General features: G+C 46.4%; 1 protein-coding gene across 1 annotated transcript in view; it reads right to left on the bottom strand.

Annotated features, from left to right (window-relative positions):
* DYTN (dystrotelin) overlaps positions 1-16,212 on the bottom strand; it is a 40,802-nt gene that overhangs the window by 1,706 nt on the left and 22,884 nt on the right. The window contains exons 13-15 of the mRNA XM_083473300.1: positions 12,239-12,398; positions 7,528-7,975; positions 3,191-3,345 (exon numbers count right to left, since the gene is read on the bottom strand). Of these exons, the coding sequence (XP_083329426.1) occupies positions 3,191-3,345; positions 7,528-7,975; positions 12,239-12,398 (763 nt within the window). The remainder of the gene's footprint in view (positions 1-3,190; positions 3,346-7,527; positions 7,976-12,238; positions 12,399-16,212) is intronic.

The raw sequence follows: 16,212 nt of genomic DNA, 5'->3' as shown, positions 1-16,212 counted from the left end.
AAAACCGCTAGACGAAGAGAATCACAGAACGGATTCTTTTCGTCCTGCGAGGCACCACTGTACCATATTTTTTGCTCTATAGGACGCACTAGACCATAGGACGCACCAGACCATAGGAGGGGGAGAACAGGGGGAAAATTTTTTTTTCTTGTTCTCCCCCTCTAAAACAAGGTGCATTCACCCGAAGCCTCCGGAGCCCAGTGGGAGTTCCCGCTGGGCTCCGGAGGCTTTGGGTTCCTTTTGACCTGCTCTTTGGGGCTGGCGGGGGGAAGCGCTGCTTTCCCCCTCCGCCACCCCCAAAGATGAGGTCGGGGAGCAGCGCAAAGGCGGCGCGCGCCTTCCTGCTGCCCCCGAGCTTGTGGGACTAGCGTTGCAGCTCCCCCCCCCCACACCTTCGTACAGCCGTCGTAGCCTCCACCGAGCAGCGGGGTGAAGGCACCATGCTGCCCGGCGGAGGCTTTGCGCAGCTAACCCCAAGCTAGAACAGTGAGACGGAGCGCTCCGCAGCGATCCGTCTCCCTGTTCTGGCTTTGGGCTTAGCCGCTCAGCTCTATAGGACGCACACACATTTCTCCTTAATTTTTGGAGGGGAAAAAGTGCGTCCTATAGAGCGAAAAATACGGTAATCTTGAAAGGCCTAGAGACCACAAATATTTTGCCACAAGCCATTTGGTAATCTTTAAGAAGTCGGCATTTCTGTTATTTCCCTTTCCGGAGCTCGGAAAAAGGACCGCCATTAGCGCTGGCGCCGACCGGAAGTCCTCCTCTGTTAAGCATTGTTGGCAGGGACATCCCGAAGGCCTTTAGGGAGGTATTTTTATATGCAAGGGCCGCGGTTCAGACTTTGGTGGCAAAGGGGTGGAAGGAACAAGAAGCCCCGACAATAACGGACTGGCATTACAAGCTATGAGAATTTGCTGAAATGGCGCAGTTAACAAATACCCTGAGAGGCAATTCAAAACAAAAATTTATGGAAAAGGGGGACAGATATAAAACATATGTTCAAAAATACAGTAAAGGTTTGCTATCTATGCTAGCATTTGATTGACGCTGGAGTGAGACTGCGTTTAGAAATAAGACTAAGAGCACATATTGATATAGGAATGTATTAGATAAAGTGTAATGAAATATACAATAATAAGAGTACATTCTTTTGTAAAAAAAGGAATATACAACGGGAAAGACAGGAAGTCTAGAGTGTTGGTATGTATATGATTTCTGGAAAAATATGTTTGTTTTTTTCTTTGTTCTTTCTTTTTGTTGTTTCATTTTCTTTCTAAGGTACAGTATATAAAAATTGTATATAATTTTTTGTATACATGTTGGAAATTATATTATAGTAAGTCCTGTAATGTAATATGACAATGTTTACCAATGTAATATAAGAATGTTAATAAATAAATAAAGTGCAAGGTAATATTTAAGGAGTCAAAGGACTCTTTGATGTTTCGAACCCAAAGCTGCTCTCGAGGGAAGGACCCAAAATACAAGGAAGAAGATTCCGAATAAACACCAGGAAGAACTTTCTGGCAGTAAGAGCTGTTTGACAGGGGAAGGAAGGTGAAGGGCTCTCCTTCCTTGGAGGTTCTTAAACAAGAGGTCATGGATTCTTTAGCTCTTATTCCTGCTTTGCAGGGCCTTGGGACTCTTTGGGTCCCTTCCAACTCTAGGATTCTATGAAAATATTCATTTATTCTTTGAAGCCTGAGTTGAGGGAGGTGGAGGCCTCAGGGGTGGTGGCAGGATCGTGATGACACTTTTGCCTCAGGCGGCGAAACAGGATGCACCAACTCTGGTCCCCCCTCCCAGTTTAAGGACTTGTCTTGGGAATGATTTTGTTGTTTAGTCGTTTAGTCGTGTCCGACTCTTCATGACCCCTTGGACCAGAGCACTCCAGGCACTCCTGTCTTCCACTGCCTCCCGCAGTTTGGTCAGACTCATGTTGGTAGCTTCGAGAACACTGTCCAACCATCTTGTCCTCTGTCGTCCCCTTCTCCTTCTGCCCTCCATCTTTCCCAACATCAGGGTCTTTTCCAGGGAGTCTCCGCTTCTCATGAGGTGGCCAAAGTATTGGAGCCTCAGCTTCAGGATCTGTCCTTCCAGTGAGCACTCAGGGCTGATTTCCTTCAGAATGGAGAGGTTTGATCTTCTTGCAGTCCATGGGGCTCTCAAGAGTCTCCTCCAGCACCATAATTCAAGAGCATCAATTCTTCGGCGATCAGCCTTCTTTATGGTCCAGCTCTCACTTCCATACATCACTACTGAGAAAACCATAGCTTTTACTATACGGACCTTTGTTGGCAAGGTGATGTCTCTGCTTTTTAAGATGCTGTCTAGGTTTGTCATTGTTTTTCTCCCAAGAAGCAGGTGATGGAGCTTTAGATATGACAGATCTATAGCCTCTCCCAGTCCACCCTGATCTACACCATCCTTTTTTGTCCTTCTTATCTCTGGAAAACTGAGGGCAGTTCAGTAATGGTGGCAGAACTTATCACCACCACACTGGGGGACCTACTGACTAGGGAAAAGGAGGTCTGCAGTATCTAATGAGCTTCCAGACACCCTTCCTGGAAGCTTAGGGGTTCTCCCTTAAAATGGGTTACAGTATGAGTATATACATTGATGGTGTTTGTACATGCTAGTATTGAGCACATTTTGAGAATCTTAGAACATAAAAAAGTAACAATATCAATAATCAACACTCAGACCAATCACTCCTTGTTTGCAAAAATCATCCTTACTATATTACCATATTTATCTATATCTATCTATATCTATCTATCTATCTATCTATCTATCTATCTATCACATAAAGATCTGGCCACTGTTAACCACATTTAGGAAAAGATTGAAGGATGTGCTTTTATTCTGTCACTGAAATCGTTGGGATGATGTAAAAGTGCTCAGTTGATTGGACTTAACCTAAAGATATTGTTTCTTGAAAAGTCATTTGACAGGAGACAGGAACATTGAAAAAATGTTAACATCAATCTATGATGGTTTAATATGCCATTTCAATATTAATATTAAAATTAGAATACAAAACCAGAGGAAAAAAACTACTGTACAGAAGTTTTGACTGTAGCATTGCATGAAAATCTTCTGTTCCAGAATATAACCATGCCAGCTAACTCTAAATGAATTTCTGGACACTTTTGGAGAATTAGTATTCTGTAGCTGTCTTTTTTACCTTAGGCAATCCAGCAGTGATGGAGGCAGGAGAACCAATATCAGCATAACCATATTTCCTAGTTGGCAAAGTTACTTGGCTGATAAGATCGGAGAAAGACTTGCAAACATTCTTAGCTGTTAAGAGCAATCCTTCCTTAAGAACAGAGAGCTGACCTGGAAAAGAGAGAGAGAGAGAGAGAGAGAGAGAGAGAGCGAGCGCAGAAATAATATGTGGCTCCAATGCACATTTAAGACTGAGATTTCATAATTATTGTACTGGTTATAAATTTCATTTATGAATACAATAGCTTCCTATGCAGCACTGTGAAGCAATCACACACCATAGAATAAAAACATATTCAAACACTGTATTCTGCTCTGGTCAGACCTCACCTGGAGTACTGTGTCCAGTTCTGGGCACCACAGTTCAAGAAGGACACTGACAAACTGGAACGTGTCCAGAGGAGGGCAACCAAAATGGTCAAAGGCCTGGAAACGATGCCTTATGAGGAACGGCTAAGGGAGCTGGGCATGTTTAGCCGGGAGAAGAGGAGGTTAAGGGGTGATATGATAGCCATGTTCAAATATATAAAAGGATGTCACATAGAGGAGGGAGAAAGGTTGTTTTCTGCTGCTCCAGAGAAGCGGACACGGAGCAATGGATCCAAACTACAAGAAAGAAGATTCCACCTAAACATTAGGAAGAACTTCCTGACAGTAAGAGCTGTTCGACAGTGGAATTTGCTGCCAAGGAGTGTGGTGGAGTCTCCTCCTTTGGAGGTCTTTAAGCAGAGGCTTGACAACCATATGTCAGGAGTGCTCTGATGGTGTTTCCTGCTTGGCAGGGGGTTGGACTCGATGGCCCTTGTGGTCTATTCCAACTCTATGATTCTATGATTCTATGAACTGCATATATAAAATCAATTGGAAACCGTGATTTAGTGCCAACTAGCAAACGGATCTCAGTGTCTGGGCTGAACGATGGGGGTGAAGATATTGGTGTTTTGCAGCTTTGAGCTGTTGCAGGACCTTAGCCAGACCTTAGCAGAGCATACGCAGAGTTCCAGAAAGCAATCAGTTGCAGGCAGGATGGATGAAGCAGGAACAAGATGCTGCTACTAGTAATTTGGTTACTTAAAAGGTAAAGGGACCCCTGACCATTAGGTCCAGTCGTGACCGACTCTGGGGTTGCGGCACTCATCTCGCTTTATTGGCCAAGGGAGCTGGCGTACAGCTTCCAGGTCATGTGGCCAGCATGACTAAGCCGCTTCTGGTGAACCAGAGCAGCGCACGGAAACACAGTTTACCTTTCCGCCAGAGCGGTACCTATTTATCTACTTGCATTTTGATGTGCTTTCGAACTGCTAGGTTGGCAGGAGCAGGGACCGAGCAACGGAAGCTCACCCTGTTGCGGGGATTCGAACCGCTGACCTTCTGATCGGCAAGCCCTAGGCTCTGTGGTTTAGACCACAGTGCCACCCGCTTTCCTGTTTACATAGATAAGCCAATATAATTACTCAGAGGGAGTAATGGAAGTGTGAGCATATACCCAAAAGAATGCGCTAATTGCTATACCTGATCTTGATTTATTCTGATTAACATAAGGGTCACTGAGACTGTAGAACGTTACTCTAAACTCATTAGTACACTGGTGCCCTGTATAGCAACAAAGAGCAGTCTTAGCAAGTTTGAGTATTTAAAAGAAAGATATCGTTTATTGGCCCTCATTTATAAAATGTCAATATAAGAGGTATCGGTTCAAAGTACCTGCTATGTGCGGACAGAACTGCTGCATCTCTAAAGTGACACAATACTTAATAACACACTTGATCAGGAAAGCTCATTCAAATATATGATAATGAGCCTATAAAATCAGGAGGTGCCGCAAATCACACTCTTGAAAAAGGGACATAGAACCCCCCGTGTCGTACTTTCTGGATGCCTTCTAAGAAATAATTTTGCCACCAGGGAAATGAATGAAATTTGCATCTTTTAAATTGAATGAGGGGCACAAGTGAATGGGAACCCCTTGGGTATGAAAGAGTATACAGTGCTCCTGAAGCTTATCTAAAAGGTGAAAAATAATGACACCAAAAGACTTAATCTTGTTCCTGGAAAACAGGCATGAATGACATTCAGTAAGTGCTTCAAAAGCTAAAACAACAGGGCACAAGTTGAAAAGCTGACATATTGGCTAGCAGCATCCAAGAATGCAAATGTGGGCATCATTCGAAAGCAGGGCCGTACCACTCAGATCGCAAACTTCTCAGGAGTTACAGGCTGAGGAAACAGGCCCACTAGGAAGTTCTCCTACAGAAGCTGCCTTGGAATGGATGGAAGCTGCGCACAAGCTCTTGCCATTAAACAGGGTTTCCATAGGAGAAGTGGATTGTGCTGACTGGAGAATGGGTTTGGCAACAATTCCCAAGTCAATATACAACGATGGGTGGCCATACGGGCTTCAATACCTTTCTAATCCACTTTTTTAGAGCATCCTAACCTAGGGACACAGGTGGTGCTCTGGATTAAACCACTGAGCCTAGGGCTTGCCGATCAGAGGGTCGGCGGTTCGAATCCCCGCGACGGGGTGAGCTCCCATCGCTTGGTCCCTGCTCCTGCCAACCTAGCAGTTCGAAAGCACGTCAAAGTGCAAGTAGATAAATAGGTACCGCTCCGGCGGGAAGGTAAACGGCATTTCCATGTGCTGCTCTGGTTCGCCAGAAGCGGCTTAGCCATGTTGGCCACATGACCTGGAAGCTGGACGCTGGTTCCCTCGGCCAATAAAGCGAGATGAGCGCCGCAACCCCAGAGTTGGCCACGACTGGACCTAATGGTCAGGGGTCCCTTTAGCTTTAACCTAGGCAGGAGGCATTTCCCTCACCCAACCGCTGTACCTGCTGCACTGACCACAACAGCAAAATCTGTTCAAGCATTTCTGCTCTGTTTTGGCTAATACAGATTACTACCGGTAATACCCGTGGCAGCTAGAGAATGGTCTGAGGTAGGAATGGGAAGATCAGCTTATTTCTAGTGTGTGTCAGTTTCCCCATATATGCCATTTCTGCACTGATCTGTGATTTTTTTTTTACAAACAAAACCTGCGGGAATATTTAGATGTTTCTCACAAAATACCCATTTTCTAAGTTCACACTTCTGAACATATTTCATCCTAAATATATATTTTAAAATGCATCTTGGTACATTTTTGTGCCCTGAACTATATTGCCAACCTGGTGCCCTCCAGCTGAGGCTGATGGGAATTGAAGTCCAAAATTCTTGGATGGCATCAGATTGGTGGAGGCTGGCAGTATTATGGTATGAACTTTTATAGGCAATGTTGGTTTCTTCAGCACAGCTCCCTATGAAATTTGAACATCTCTGCTGCATAATGACTTAGATATGATATATTTTGTGCAGTCACAGATCCCTAACTAACAGGTCCACAGTCTGGTTAGGTAGAATGCCTGGATTTAGCACGCATGTTCTAGGCTTGATTCAAACTCTACTACATGGGCTAAATCCCAATTACTTCAGATCCACAATGGATTGGATTAGTAATGTACCCATTTATAGCAATGGAAAGTATCACCCACTAGACTAGATTTATATCCCCCAGCAGCACAAATATGTTGGTGTCCAGGGCTGGTTTATTTATTAAGAAACAGATGCTGAAGCTGACAGCTATTCTCCATGACTTGGAGATCGTTCCTCCTCCTCATTCCACAAGGGGCCTCGCTGTAATCAGCCAGGAGAAGGCATAGATCTTCTCCTTCATAATCACTGCGTAGCTGTGGCATGGAAAATAGAATGCGGCAGCTAGACTGGTGACTGGGAGCGGCCGCCGAGACCATATAACACTGGTCCTGAAAGACCTACACGGGCTCCCAGTATGTTTCCGAGCCCAATTCGAAGTGTTGGTGCTGAGCTTTAAAGCCCTAAACGGCCTCGGTCCTGTATACCTGAAGGAGCGTCTCCATCCCCATCTTTCAGCCCGGACACTGAGATCCAGTGCCGAGGGCCTTCTGGCAGTTTCCTCACTGCAAGAAGTGAAGCTACAGGGAACCAGGCAGAGGGCCTTCTCGGTAGTGCTGTGGAACACCCTCCCACCAGATGTCAAGGAAATAAACAACTGATTTTTAGAAGACATCTGAAGGCAGCCCTGTTTGGAGAAGTTTTTAATTTCTGATGTTTTATCGCTTTTTTATTATTAATATTCTGTTGAGTGGCGTGGGAAACCCAGCCAGATGGGTGGGGTATAAATAATAGAATAAAAATAATAATAACAATAAAATTTAAGACTGAGTTGCAAATCAAATCAAGCCCTTTGATGATCCAGGCAGCATTGAGAATTCTTACCTTGCCATAATTGGAGTGACAAGGCATCCTTCAACTTCATCATTAACTGTTGCAGTTCCTCCTCCTCCATCTGCATCTCATTATGAAGAGCTTCCGTTGCCGTGGAATAGTTAGAGCTTATGCTCCTAATCCCGTTACTGAGACGGTCCCTGTTTGCTTCAGAGCAGTCTGTTAGTGGAGCAGTTCTCTCTTGGGGGCTTTCATGATGAGCAGGGGGAGCATTCGGGAAGAACTGGGCTCTCAGTGTGTTCTCTGGTGATCCTCCTGTATTTCTGGCGAGATGACCACCCTGTGGTTCCAAAAGCCACTTCCTTTTAATCCAAGAGGAGAGAAGCTCTGGAGACTTATATTTTGAGTATACCCCGTGGTTGGGCTTTAACGAAGGGCAACCAGATCCAGTCTGGAGATTTCTTTCCTTCAAGGGCTCCTTGCTCCATATAGCGATGTTCTAAGAGTTTGCAAAGGAAAGATGAGATGTGGCTTAAAATGTTCATGTATGTGCACAGAGAGGGGAAATCATCATTCGGAAAAAGCTATAGAGAAGGGTTGCACGAAATGGGTGGTTTTGATATGCAATAAGGAATCTGGAAATTCCCTTGGATGGGTAGGACTGGGTAGGACTGAACTGAAGGGTTCAGCCAGCCTGCTTATATAGAGCTCCAGTACAACGTAACTGTAACAACTTTCTGTAACTATCCAATCACTGAACGTCACTTTCGATCCCTTATTTGCATATGTGGACCTGAACTATCTACAGTATCCCCCTGCTGGCCCAGGGTGAGAACTTCAGTACATAACACCACACCTCCTCTCTCTACACTACACCCTTTCTCTGCAGGCCACACCCCCTCCTCAGCCCCACTCTCTCCTCATGCTACACCTCCTTTCTCTAGGCCACACCTCCTCTCTCTAGGCCACACCCTTTCTCTACAGCCTTCGATCACCCTCTAGATGTTGCTGGACTGCAACTCCCATCGTCATTGACCATTGGGCCCTGCTGGCTGCAGCTGATGGGAGTTGTAGTCCAAAACATCTGGGAGGGCACCAGATTAGGAACCACTGGGGTAAAGAATGGCTGTTACGTAACGCTCCTTTAAAATTTTCTGAAGCTCAAGAAACACTGGCTGTCCCTCTTCATAATAAAAAGGACCAAAAGACCAGAGGTCCTGTCGTCAGGCATTGGCAGTGTTAGGAGACTGGTAAGCCAGCAAGCAAAAGGAACAAAATGAGCAAAGCAGTTGCATATTTAGCATTGTGAATACTGCATAAAAACAAAACACAACCTCTGAGTAAAAATGGTGGAATAATGAATCTAAAGCACAAGATGACTGGATCTTAAAGGCCCAAGCAAGCTACTTTATTCAGAATCCTATTCTGATAGGTGTGATCCTGTGACATCCCCTCCAAGTTCAGGGTCACTTTCCACTTGATCGATTCCTTTTTACTGCCACAGCTGCCCAATGACTGGCCCTGACAGTCCAACATGAATAAGCTTGTTGGAATGGCAACTGTGACTCATCAACTTTCCCATTGACCCCTGAGCGATGCTGAGATTTTCTCAAATATTCCTGGACTTTAGCTTTTCACCTGTGAAATAAAGGCATCTGAGTTGAGCTTGTTTCACTACTGAACATCATCATCATCATCATAGGGAAAAACTCTCAGACGTGACCTAAATAACATCTTACGATTACTCGAAGGTCATGCTAGCTCAGGGGAGATTTTGATGCTTTTTCTTTTGGACAGTTAATCTCAATGGCACAGCATTGCCTTTGAAGGGCAATGGCACTAACTGCCTTTGAAATTTGCTTTGGTTGGAAAATCATGGCAGACATGGACATATGTACCGTATTTTTCGCCCTATAGGACACACTTTTTCCCCTCCAAAAATGAAGGGGAAATGTGTGTGCGTCCTATGGGGCGAATGCAGGCTTTCGCTGAAGCCTGGAGAGCGAGAGGGGTCGGTGCGCACCGACCCCTCTTGCTCTCCAGGCTTCAGGAGAGCAGCGCGCCTTTCCCACTGTCCCCCGACTTGGCTAGAAGGCTGGCGGGGGGGGGGGGGAGAAGCCTGCTCCTCCCCATCGCCAGCCCCGCAAACTCGGGGGACAGCGGGAGAGGCGCAATGCGCCTTTCCCACTGTCCCCCGACTTGGCTAGAAGGCTGGCGGGGGGGGGGGGAGAAGCCTGCTCCTCCCCATCGCCAGCCCCGCAAACTCGGGGGACAGCGGGAGAGGCGCAGCACGCCTTTCCCACTGTCCCCCGACTTGGCTAGAAGGCTGGCGGGGGGGAGAAGCCTGCTCCTCCCCGTCGCCAGCCCCGCAAACTCGGGGGACAGCGGGAGAAGGCTGGCGGAGGGCTTTCCCCTCCTCCAGCCCCGCAAGCTCCCAGAGCGATGCCAAAGCTGCCAAAGCCCGAGCTTCCCCAGCCCCGCGCCTGGGGGGGGGGAAATATTTTTTTCCCCTTTATTCCCCCCCCCCCCCAAATCTAGGTGCGTCCTATGGGCCGGTGCGTCCTATAGGGCGAAAAATACGGTATTACTGCTTGAGAAAACAGGTCCATACACATTACACAACTTTTTTCTTCCTGAGTCAAAGAAAAGGTTGATTAGCACCTTGCTGCTGTGCCTCAACTTCAGAGTGAAAACTCCAATTATGTATTATATACCATCGTCTCTCCACATTTCAGAATCATTTAATCGGTTATCACAATCTGAGCCTCAATAAACAACTCCCGGGATGCGGCTGGTGCTGTGGGTTAAACCAGTGTTCCCCAACCTTGGGCCTCCAGCTGTTTTTGGACTACAACTCCCATCATCCCTCGCTAGCAAGACCAGTGGTCAAGGATGATGGGAATTGTAGTCCAAAAACAGCTGGAGGCCCAAGGTTGGGGAACACTGGGTTAAACCACAGAGCCTAGGACTTGCTGATCAGAAGGTCGGCGGTTTGAATCCCCGTGACGGGGTGAGCTCCCATTGCTCGGTCCCTGCTCCTGCCAACCTAGCAAAAGTGCAAGTAGATAAATAGGTACCGCTCCGGCGGGAAGGTAAACAGCGTTTCTGTGCGCTGCTCTGGTTTGCCAGAAGCGGCTTAGTCATGCAGGCCACATGACCCGGAAGCTGTACGCCGGCTCCCTCGGCCAATAAAGCGAGATGAGCGCCGCAACCCCAGAGTCGGCCACGACTGGACCTAATGGTCAGGGGTGCTTTTACCTTTACCTAAACAACTCCCACTATGTTCACAAAAGCTGGAGAGGGTAACAGCCCAAGGGATAACTGGCTTGGAAATGATTCTCAAAGTATTTAATGGAGGAAATCATATTGTAGATTTTAAAATTGCGTGATGTCCAGAATGGGTGATTCACACAATAAAATTGTTAGGGTCATCCTGCCAAAAAAATCATGCCTATTCAATTGGAAATAACATTATAACCAAGGACATCATTTAAAAAGCTGGAAAATGAAAGCAGGAGATATGAAATTCTCCCAAAGGAATATATTATGCAAATCTGTCAATAGGGGTATATTAAATTTATTTATTTCATAAATAGGTGAGAAATATGCAAAAGCCGAGGGACAAAACATGGAAAATCATGGAGGCAGGCTTGTAAAGTCCTTGAAGATAAGGCGCTCCAACTAACCTGCTTTGGTTCTTTATCCTGCGACTGCATGGAGCCCAAATGAGGAACAAGCCAAAATTTCCAATGTGACTGTTTTCTAACTGTGTGGCTTTTAATTATGTTCATTATGAACTGAGCAGCATCTAGCCATTTAGGCCTAGTCCTCACTGAAGTGCCTGGACCATGTCACTTCAGACTGCAGAAGGAGACTCTCCCCATGATGGGATGTTCCTCCATAAGCTCGCTAGATGCATGTTAGGGATGAAGCTAGTTTTAAATCTTTCTCTCCGACATCTTGGATTCTGTGTTGGAGGGATTTATTTCCTCCGGAAAAACAATCTCTCAAAGGACCTGTTGATGGCATTTTACCATTGCACTGTGGAGAGCGTACTAACTTATGGTCTGTGCGTGTGGTTTGGGAGCTGCACGGTGAGGGGAAAAAACAATGCTATCCAGGGTTGTAAAGACTGCAGAGAGAATAATTGGGTGCACTCTTCCCACCTTGGATCAAATCTATGCTGCCAGGTGCCATAAGAAAGCGGCAGAGATAGCACAGGATAGTACACACCCCGGAAATGATCTTTTTCAGCTTCTGCCTTCTGGAAGAAGGTACAGGGTTATAAAGGCCAGGACTAGCCGCCTGAGAAACAGTTTCTATGCAAATGCAATTCTGGTTCTAAACGCAGCATAAAGAGTTTCTACAGTATAGTGTATTTTAAAATAGGGTTTTAGAGTTTTTAGGGGTTTTTGAATATTTTATGTAGTTTTGTAGTAGTTTTATGTAGTTTTGTGGTAGTTTTATGTAGTTTTGTGGTAGTTTTATGTAGTTTTGTGGTAGTTTTTCAATTTCATTGTCCTGCATGGGACAATGACAATAAAGATATATCGTATATCGTATGATGGGATGGCGATGAGTCATGTGAGGCCATGTCTGCAATTTCAAGTGATAAACAGCAGGCCTACCAGGCAAGGGAAAGCCGGGTCTTCGTCACCCCTTCTTGACCCAGAAGGCTCCACTTGTGAGAAGAAAGGGGATACTTCAAGCAATTAAGGGTGAATTGTCCCTAAGCAAAGAGCCGTTGACCCCATTCTGTTACCTTAATTTCCTCTCTCATTTCCTGAAGCTCCAGCCTGAGGCTATCCTGGCTTCCTAATAGCTCACGGAACTTTGCTTGTAGTGCACGGTTTCTATCTTCCTGAGCCGAGTGAAGGAGCTGTATTTTGCCCTTGCATTTGTTCAGTTGCTTCTTCAAGTACCTGCCGGAAAACACAATGTTTCCAAAAAAAACCCCAAAAATAATTAAACAAAGCAACAAGGAGAGCTTTCATACACTGTGCATTGGCCTGGGTTTCGTGAAGGCAGATCAGGAAGTGCTGGGAGTCCGATGACTTAAGAATAGTGTACCATCTGTGGGTTAAACCACAGAGCCTAGGACTTGCTGATCAGAAGGTCTGTGGTTCGAATCCCCGCAACGGGGTGAGCTCCCGTTGCTCGGTCCCTGCTCCTGCCAACCTAGCAGTTCGAAAGCACCTCAAAAGTGCAAGGAGATAAATAGGTACCACTCCGGCGGGAAGGTAAACGGCCTTTCCGTGCGCTGCTCTGGTTCTCCAGAAGCGGCTTAGTCATGCTGGCCACATGACCCAGAAGCTGTACGCCGGCTCCCTTGGCCAATAAAGTGAGATGAACGCCGCAACCCCAGAGTCGGTCACGACTGGACCCAACGGTCAGGGGTCCCTTTACCTTTACTTTACCATATATAGCAAAGACTTGTGTCTTTCTTACTGGTTGTTGTTGCCTTTCAAGCTATCTTACCTCCGAAACTGCACTGCTCAGGTGTGCTTTCTGTGAGGTTATTCCAGAAAACAGCTTTCAGCTGATATGGAACATGGGTTCTACTTCTCAACAGGGAACAGACTGCCAAGCAAACATCCCACCAGTGGACCTTTTTTTGTGCTGCCTCTCCTGTTATATTTTATCGAAATCTGTGTCACTGCTTTTTACCTATTAACAGCTTGGGCCATATATAACTTAGAGAAGGTGTGCGGAATTGGTCTTCGTTGGTGGGCTGGATCCAGATCTGGCTCATTCTCTGTGAGGCACATAAGACTGCCACCTGAGGCTTCCACCTGACATTATTTTATTCCAGATGGTTCAACTTCAAATGAAGAATCAAGACTGCACTCAGGTTTAAGTTGAGGTTGCGAAGGGAGAATCTTGGTGACTGCAACTTGGATTCAACCCATCGCTGCAAAGATTCCTGCTCAAAAATTGGCTTGCTTTTGGAGTTGAATTTCCTCCCAGTGCTCCACTTTCAGCAGGGATCAGTGCAGTAGTGTTGATGTTGTATTACCTGTGTTTGGCCTGTGGTGGCAGCAGAGTTATTTGGCTGCAATGTGACCCTTTCCCCAGTGGTGGCAGTATAGGATTATAATATAGAGTTATTTGGCTGCAATGTGACCCTTTCCCCAGTGGTGGCAGTATAGGATTACAGTATAATATAGAGTTATTTGGCTGCAATGTGACCCTTTCACCAGTGGTGGCAGTATAGGATTATAACCCCCATTATGTCTGCTTTTGGTGGCACCTGACCACTGAAAAATGAGCAGTTTGATAAAGTCTGCTCTTCCTGATGTGAGGCAGATTCTTTGAGGATGCTTCCCTCACCAACAGGTTGAATTGTATGACAACATCAGAGCTGGGGACTTTTCTAGGCTCTTTGTCCTCTTAAGGCAGCTGAGCGGTAGAAGAAGAGGAGTTTGGATTTGATATCCCGCTTTATCACTACCTGAAGGAGTCTCAAAGCGGCTAACATTCTCCTTTCCCTTCCTCCCCCACAACAAACACTCTGTGAAGTGAGTGGGGCTGAGAGACTTCAGAGAAGTGTGACTGGCCCAAGGTCACCCAGCAGCTGCATGTGGAGGAGCGGAGAAGCGAACCCGGTTCACCAGATTACGAGTCCACCGCTCTTAACTACTACACCACACTGGCTCTCCAGTGAATGCGTGTCCAATTTCCTTGATTTTTTTGCCCAGTTTTTTTTTTTAGTTTATTTAGGCAGGGTCCTTTTAGCTGCTACTGCCACTCCTGCTTGGTTGCCTGGGCAACCTTCCCGCACCGCCATGGCTACCTGGACTGGTTGGATGCAGAGGAATGGTGGGAGGAACTCTGCAGTGGAGAGTTCCCTAATGAAGCCAATGTTAGGATATAGTTCCATTCCACCTTAAAAGGGTACAGGCATGATAGTTCCATTCCACCTTAAAAGGGTACAGGCATGATAGTTCCATTCCACCTTAAAAGGGTACAGGCATGATAGTTCCATTCCACCTTAAAAGGGTACAGGCATGATAGTTCCATTCCACCTTAAAAGGGTACAGGCATGATAGTTCCATTCCACCTTAAAAGGGTACAGGCATGATAGTTCCATTCCACCTTAAAAGGGTACAGGCATGATAGTTCCATTCCACCTTAAAAGGGTACAGTCTGCTGGGAACTTCCATTGTATGTTGCTTTTGCTATACTGGCTGTTTTGCTGGACACGAAGGCAAGCAGACATGTTTTCCTTTGCTCCTGAACTACGATGAATACCGTATTTTTTGCTCTATAAGACTCACTTTTTCCCTCCTAAAAAGTAAGGGGAAATGTGTGTGCGTCTTATGGAGCGAATGCAGGCTGCGCAGCTATCACAGAAGCCAGAACAGCAAGAGGGATTGCTGCTTTCACTGTACAGCGATCCCTCTTGCTGTTCTGGCTTCTGAGATTCAGAATATTTTTTTTTTCTTATTTTCCTCCTCCAAAAACTAGGTGCGTCTTGTGGTCTGGTGCATCTTATAGAGCGAAAAATACGGTAAATGCTGTAAATATGCTTGCAGATATTTCTCTGTCCGCCTCTTCTGCTGTGAGGTGATTTACACACTCTGCTTGCTGACAAAACGTGCATGGGTCTCTAAACGTATTTGAGGCTTGTGTCGCTGACTGGCTGATGTTGTTCCACGGGAGACCGGTGATCGTCCGGAGCCAGCTGAGGGCCTGCCTGATGCCCCCGTCTCCTAGGCAGTATCCCAACAGCCAACCCTAGCAAGAGTCGCATTGGATACCAAATCTAAAAGACGCTGCATGCAACCCCATTGACCAAGGAACAATCAGAAGAGTACTTTAAAGCTCTCAATCACAGCCATGGCTAGACCAGGCCCACTTCTGGTGTGACATCAGTTAGGACCCCAGGGGTGCCGACTTTGGCATGCAGGGTGGAGGTTCGCTATCCCTGCCTTAGATAATGTCTCCTCCCCCACTTCCTCAGTCTTTAACATGAATTGAGCATGCAAAGAGGCAGCCTTGATGGCTGTGGAAATATTTTCCCTTGGAAACCCAACAACACACATGGAACCTTTCTTTTTTTTAAATAATAAAAAAGTGCTATAACTTAGGGTTGCACCAAATGTTCGGTTTCTTTAGCTGAAAGTTATGCATTGGCAGAGAGTGGGTTGTGAATGAAATATTTCTCTGGGCTGCTTTGTTGCCTATTTTCCTTCTTAATTGCTGCTGCTTCTCCTTCTGCTCTTGGTCGCAATCCCAGCAATCACCTTGGTCAGGGATTTTGCCATCACACAGCCAGATCGGATCAGCTACAGCCAGTGGCGTAGCGTGGATTGTCAGCACCCGGGGCAAGTAATTTGCACCCCCTAACCCGTGGATTTGCGCCCCCTAACCCGTGAATTTGCACCCCCTAACCCTAACCCCCAGATGTTGCGCCCTGTGCGGCCGGCCCCCCCTGCACCCCCCACGCTACGCCACTGGCTACAGCGTCAGCATGTCATCCTAGTAATTCCCCAACAGCCTATTCCAACTTCTGGCACAGAACTGAACAGATGTTAGGAAGGAAGCCTGAGGAGCCCTGCTTTCCACTGCTATGTTGTGGGTTTGGTGACCAAGACAGCAAAAACTGGAGAGTGATCAGTGCCTTTACCCTGTCCCGACCTTGGGGCGGCTGCACAGAGCATATGCATGTAGGATTTCCTTCGCTAGTCACTAGCTACCAAGGCAGGGTGGATGTGACGGTCACTTTCCCCTGGC

This window comes from Podarcis liolepis (assembly GCF_965112155.1).
Source record: "Podarcis liolepis genome assembly, chromosome: 1".
NCBI lineage: Eukaryota > Metazoa > Chordata > Lepidosauria > Squamata > Lacertidae > Podarcis > Podarcis liolepis.
The sequence above is the reverse complement of the archived record's forward strand: the minus strand, read 5'-3'. Positions and strand labels throughout refer to the sequence as shown.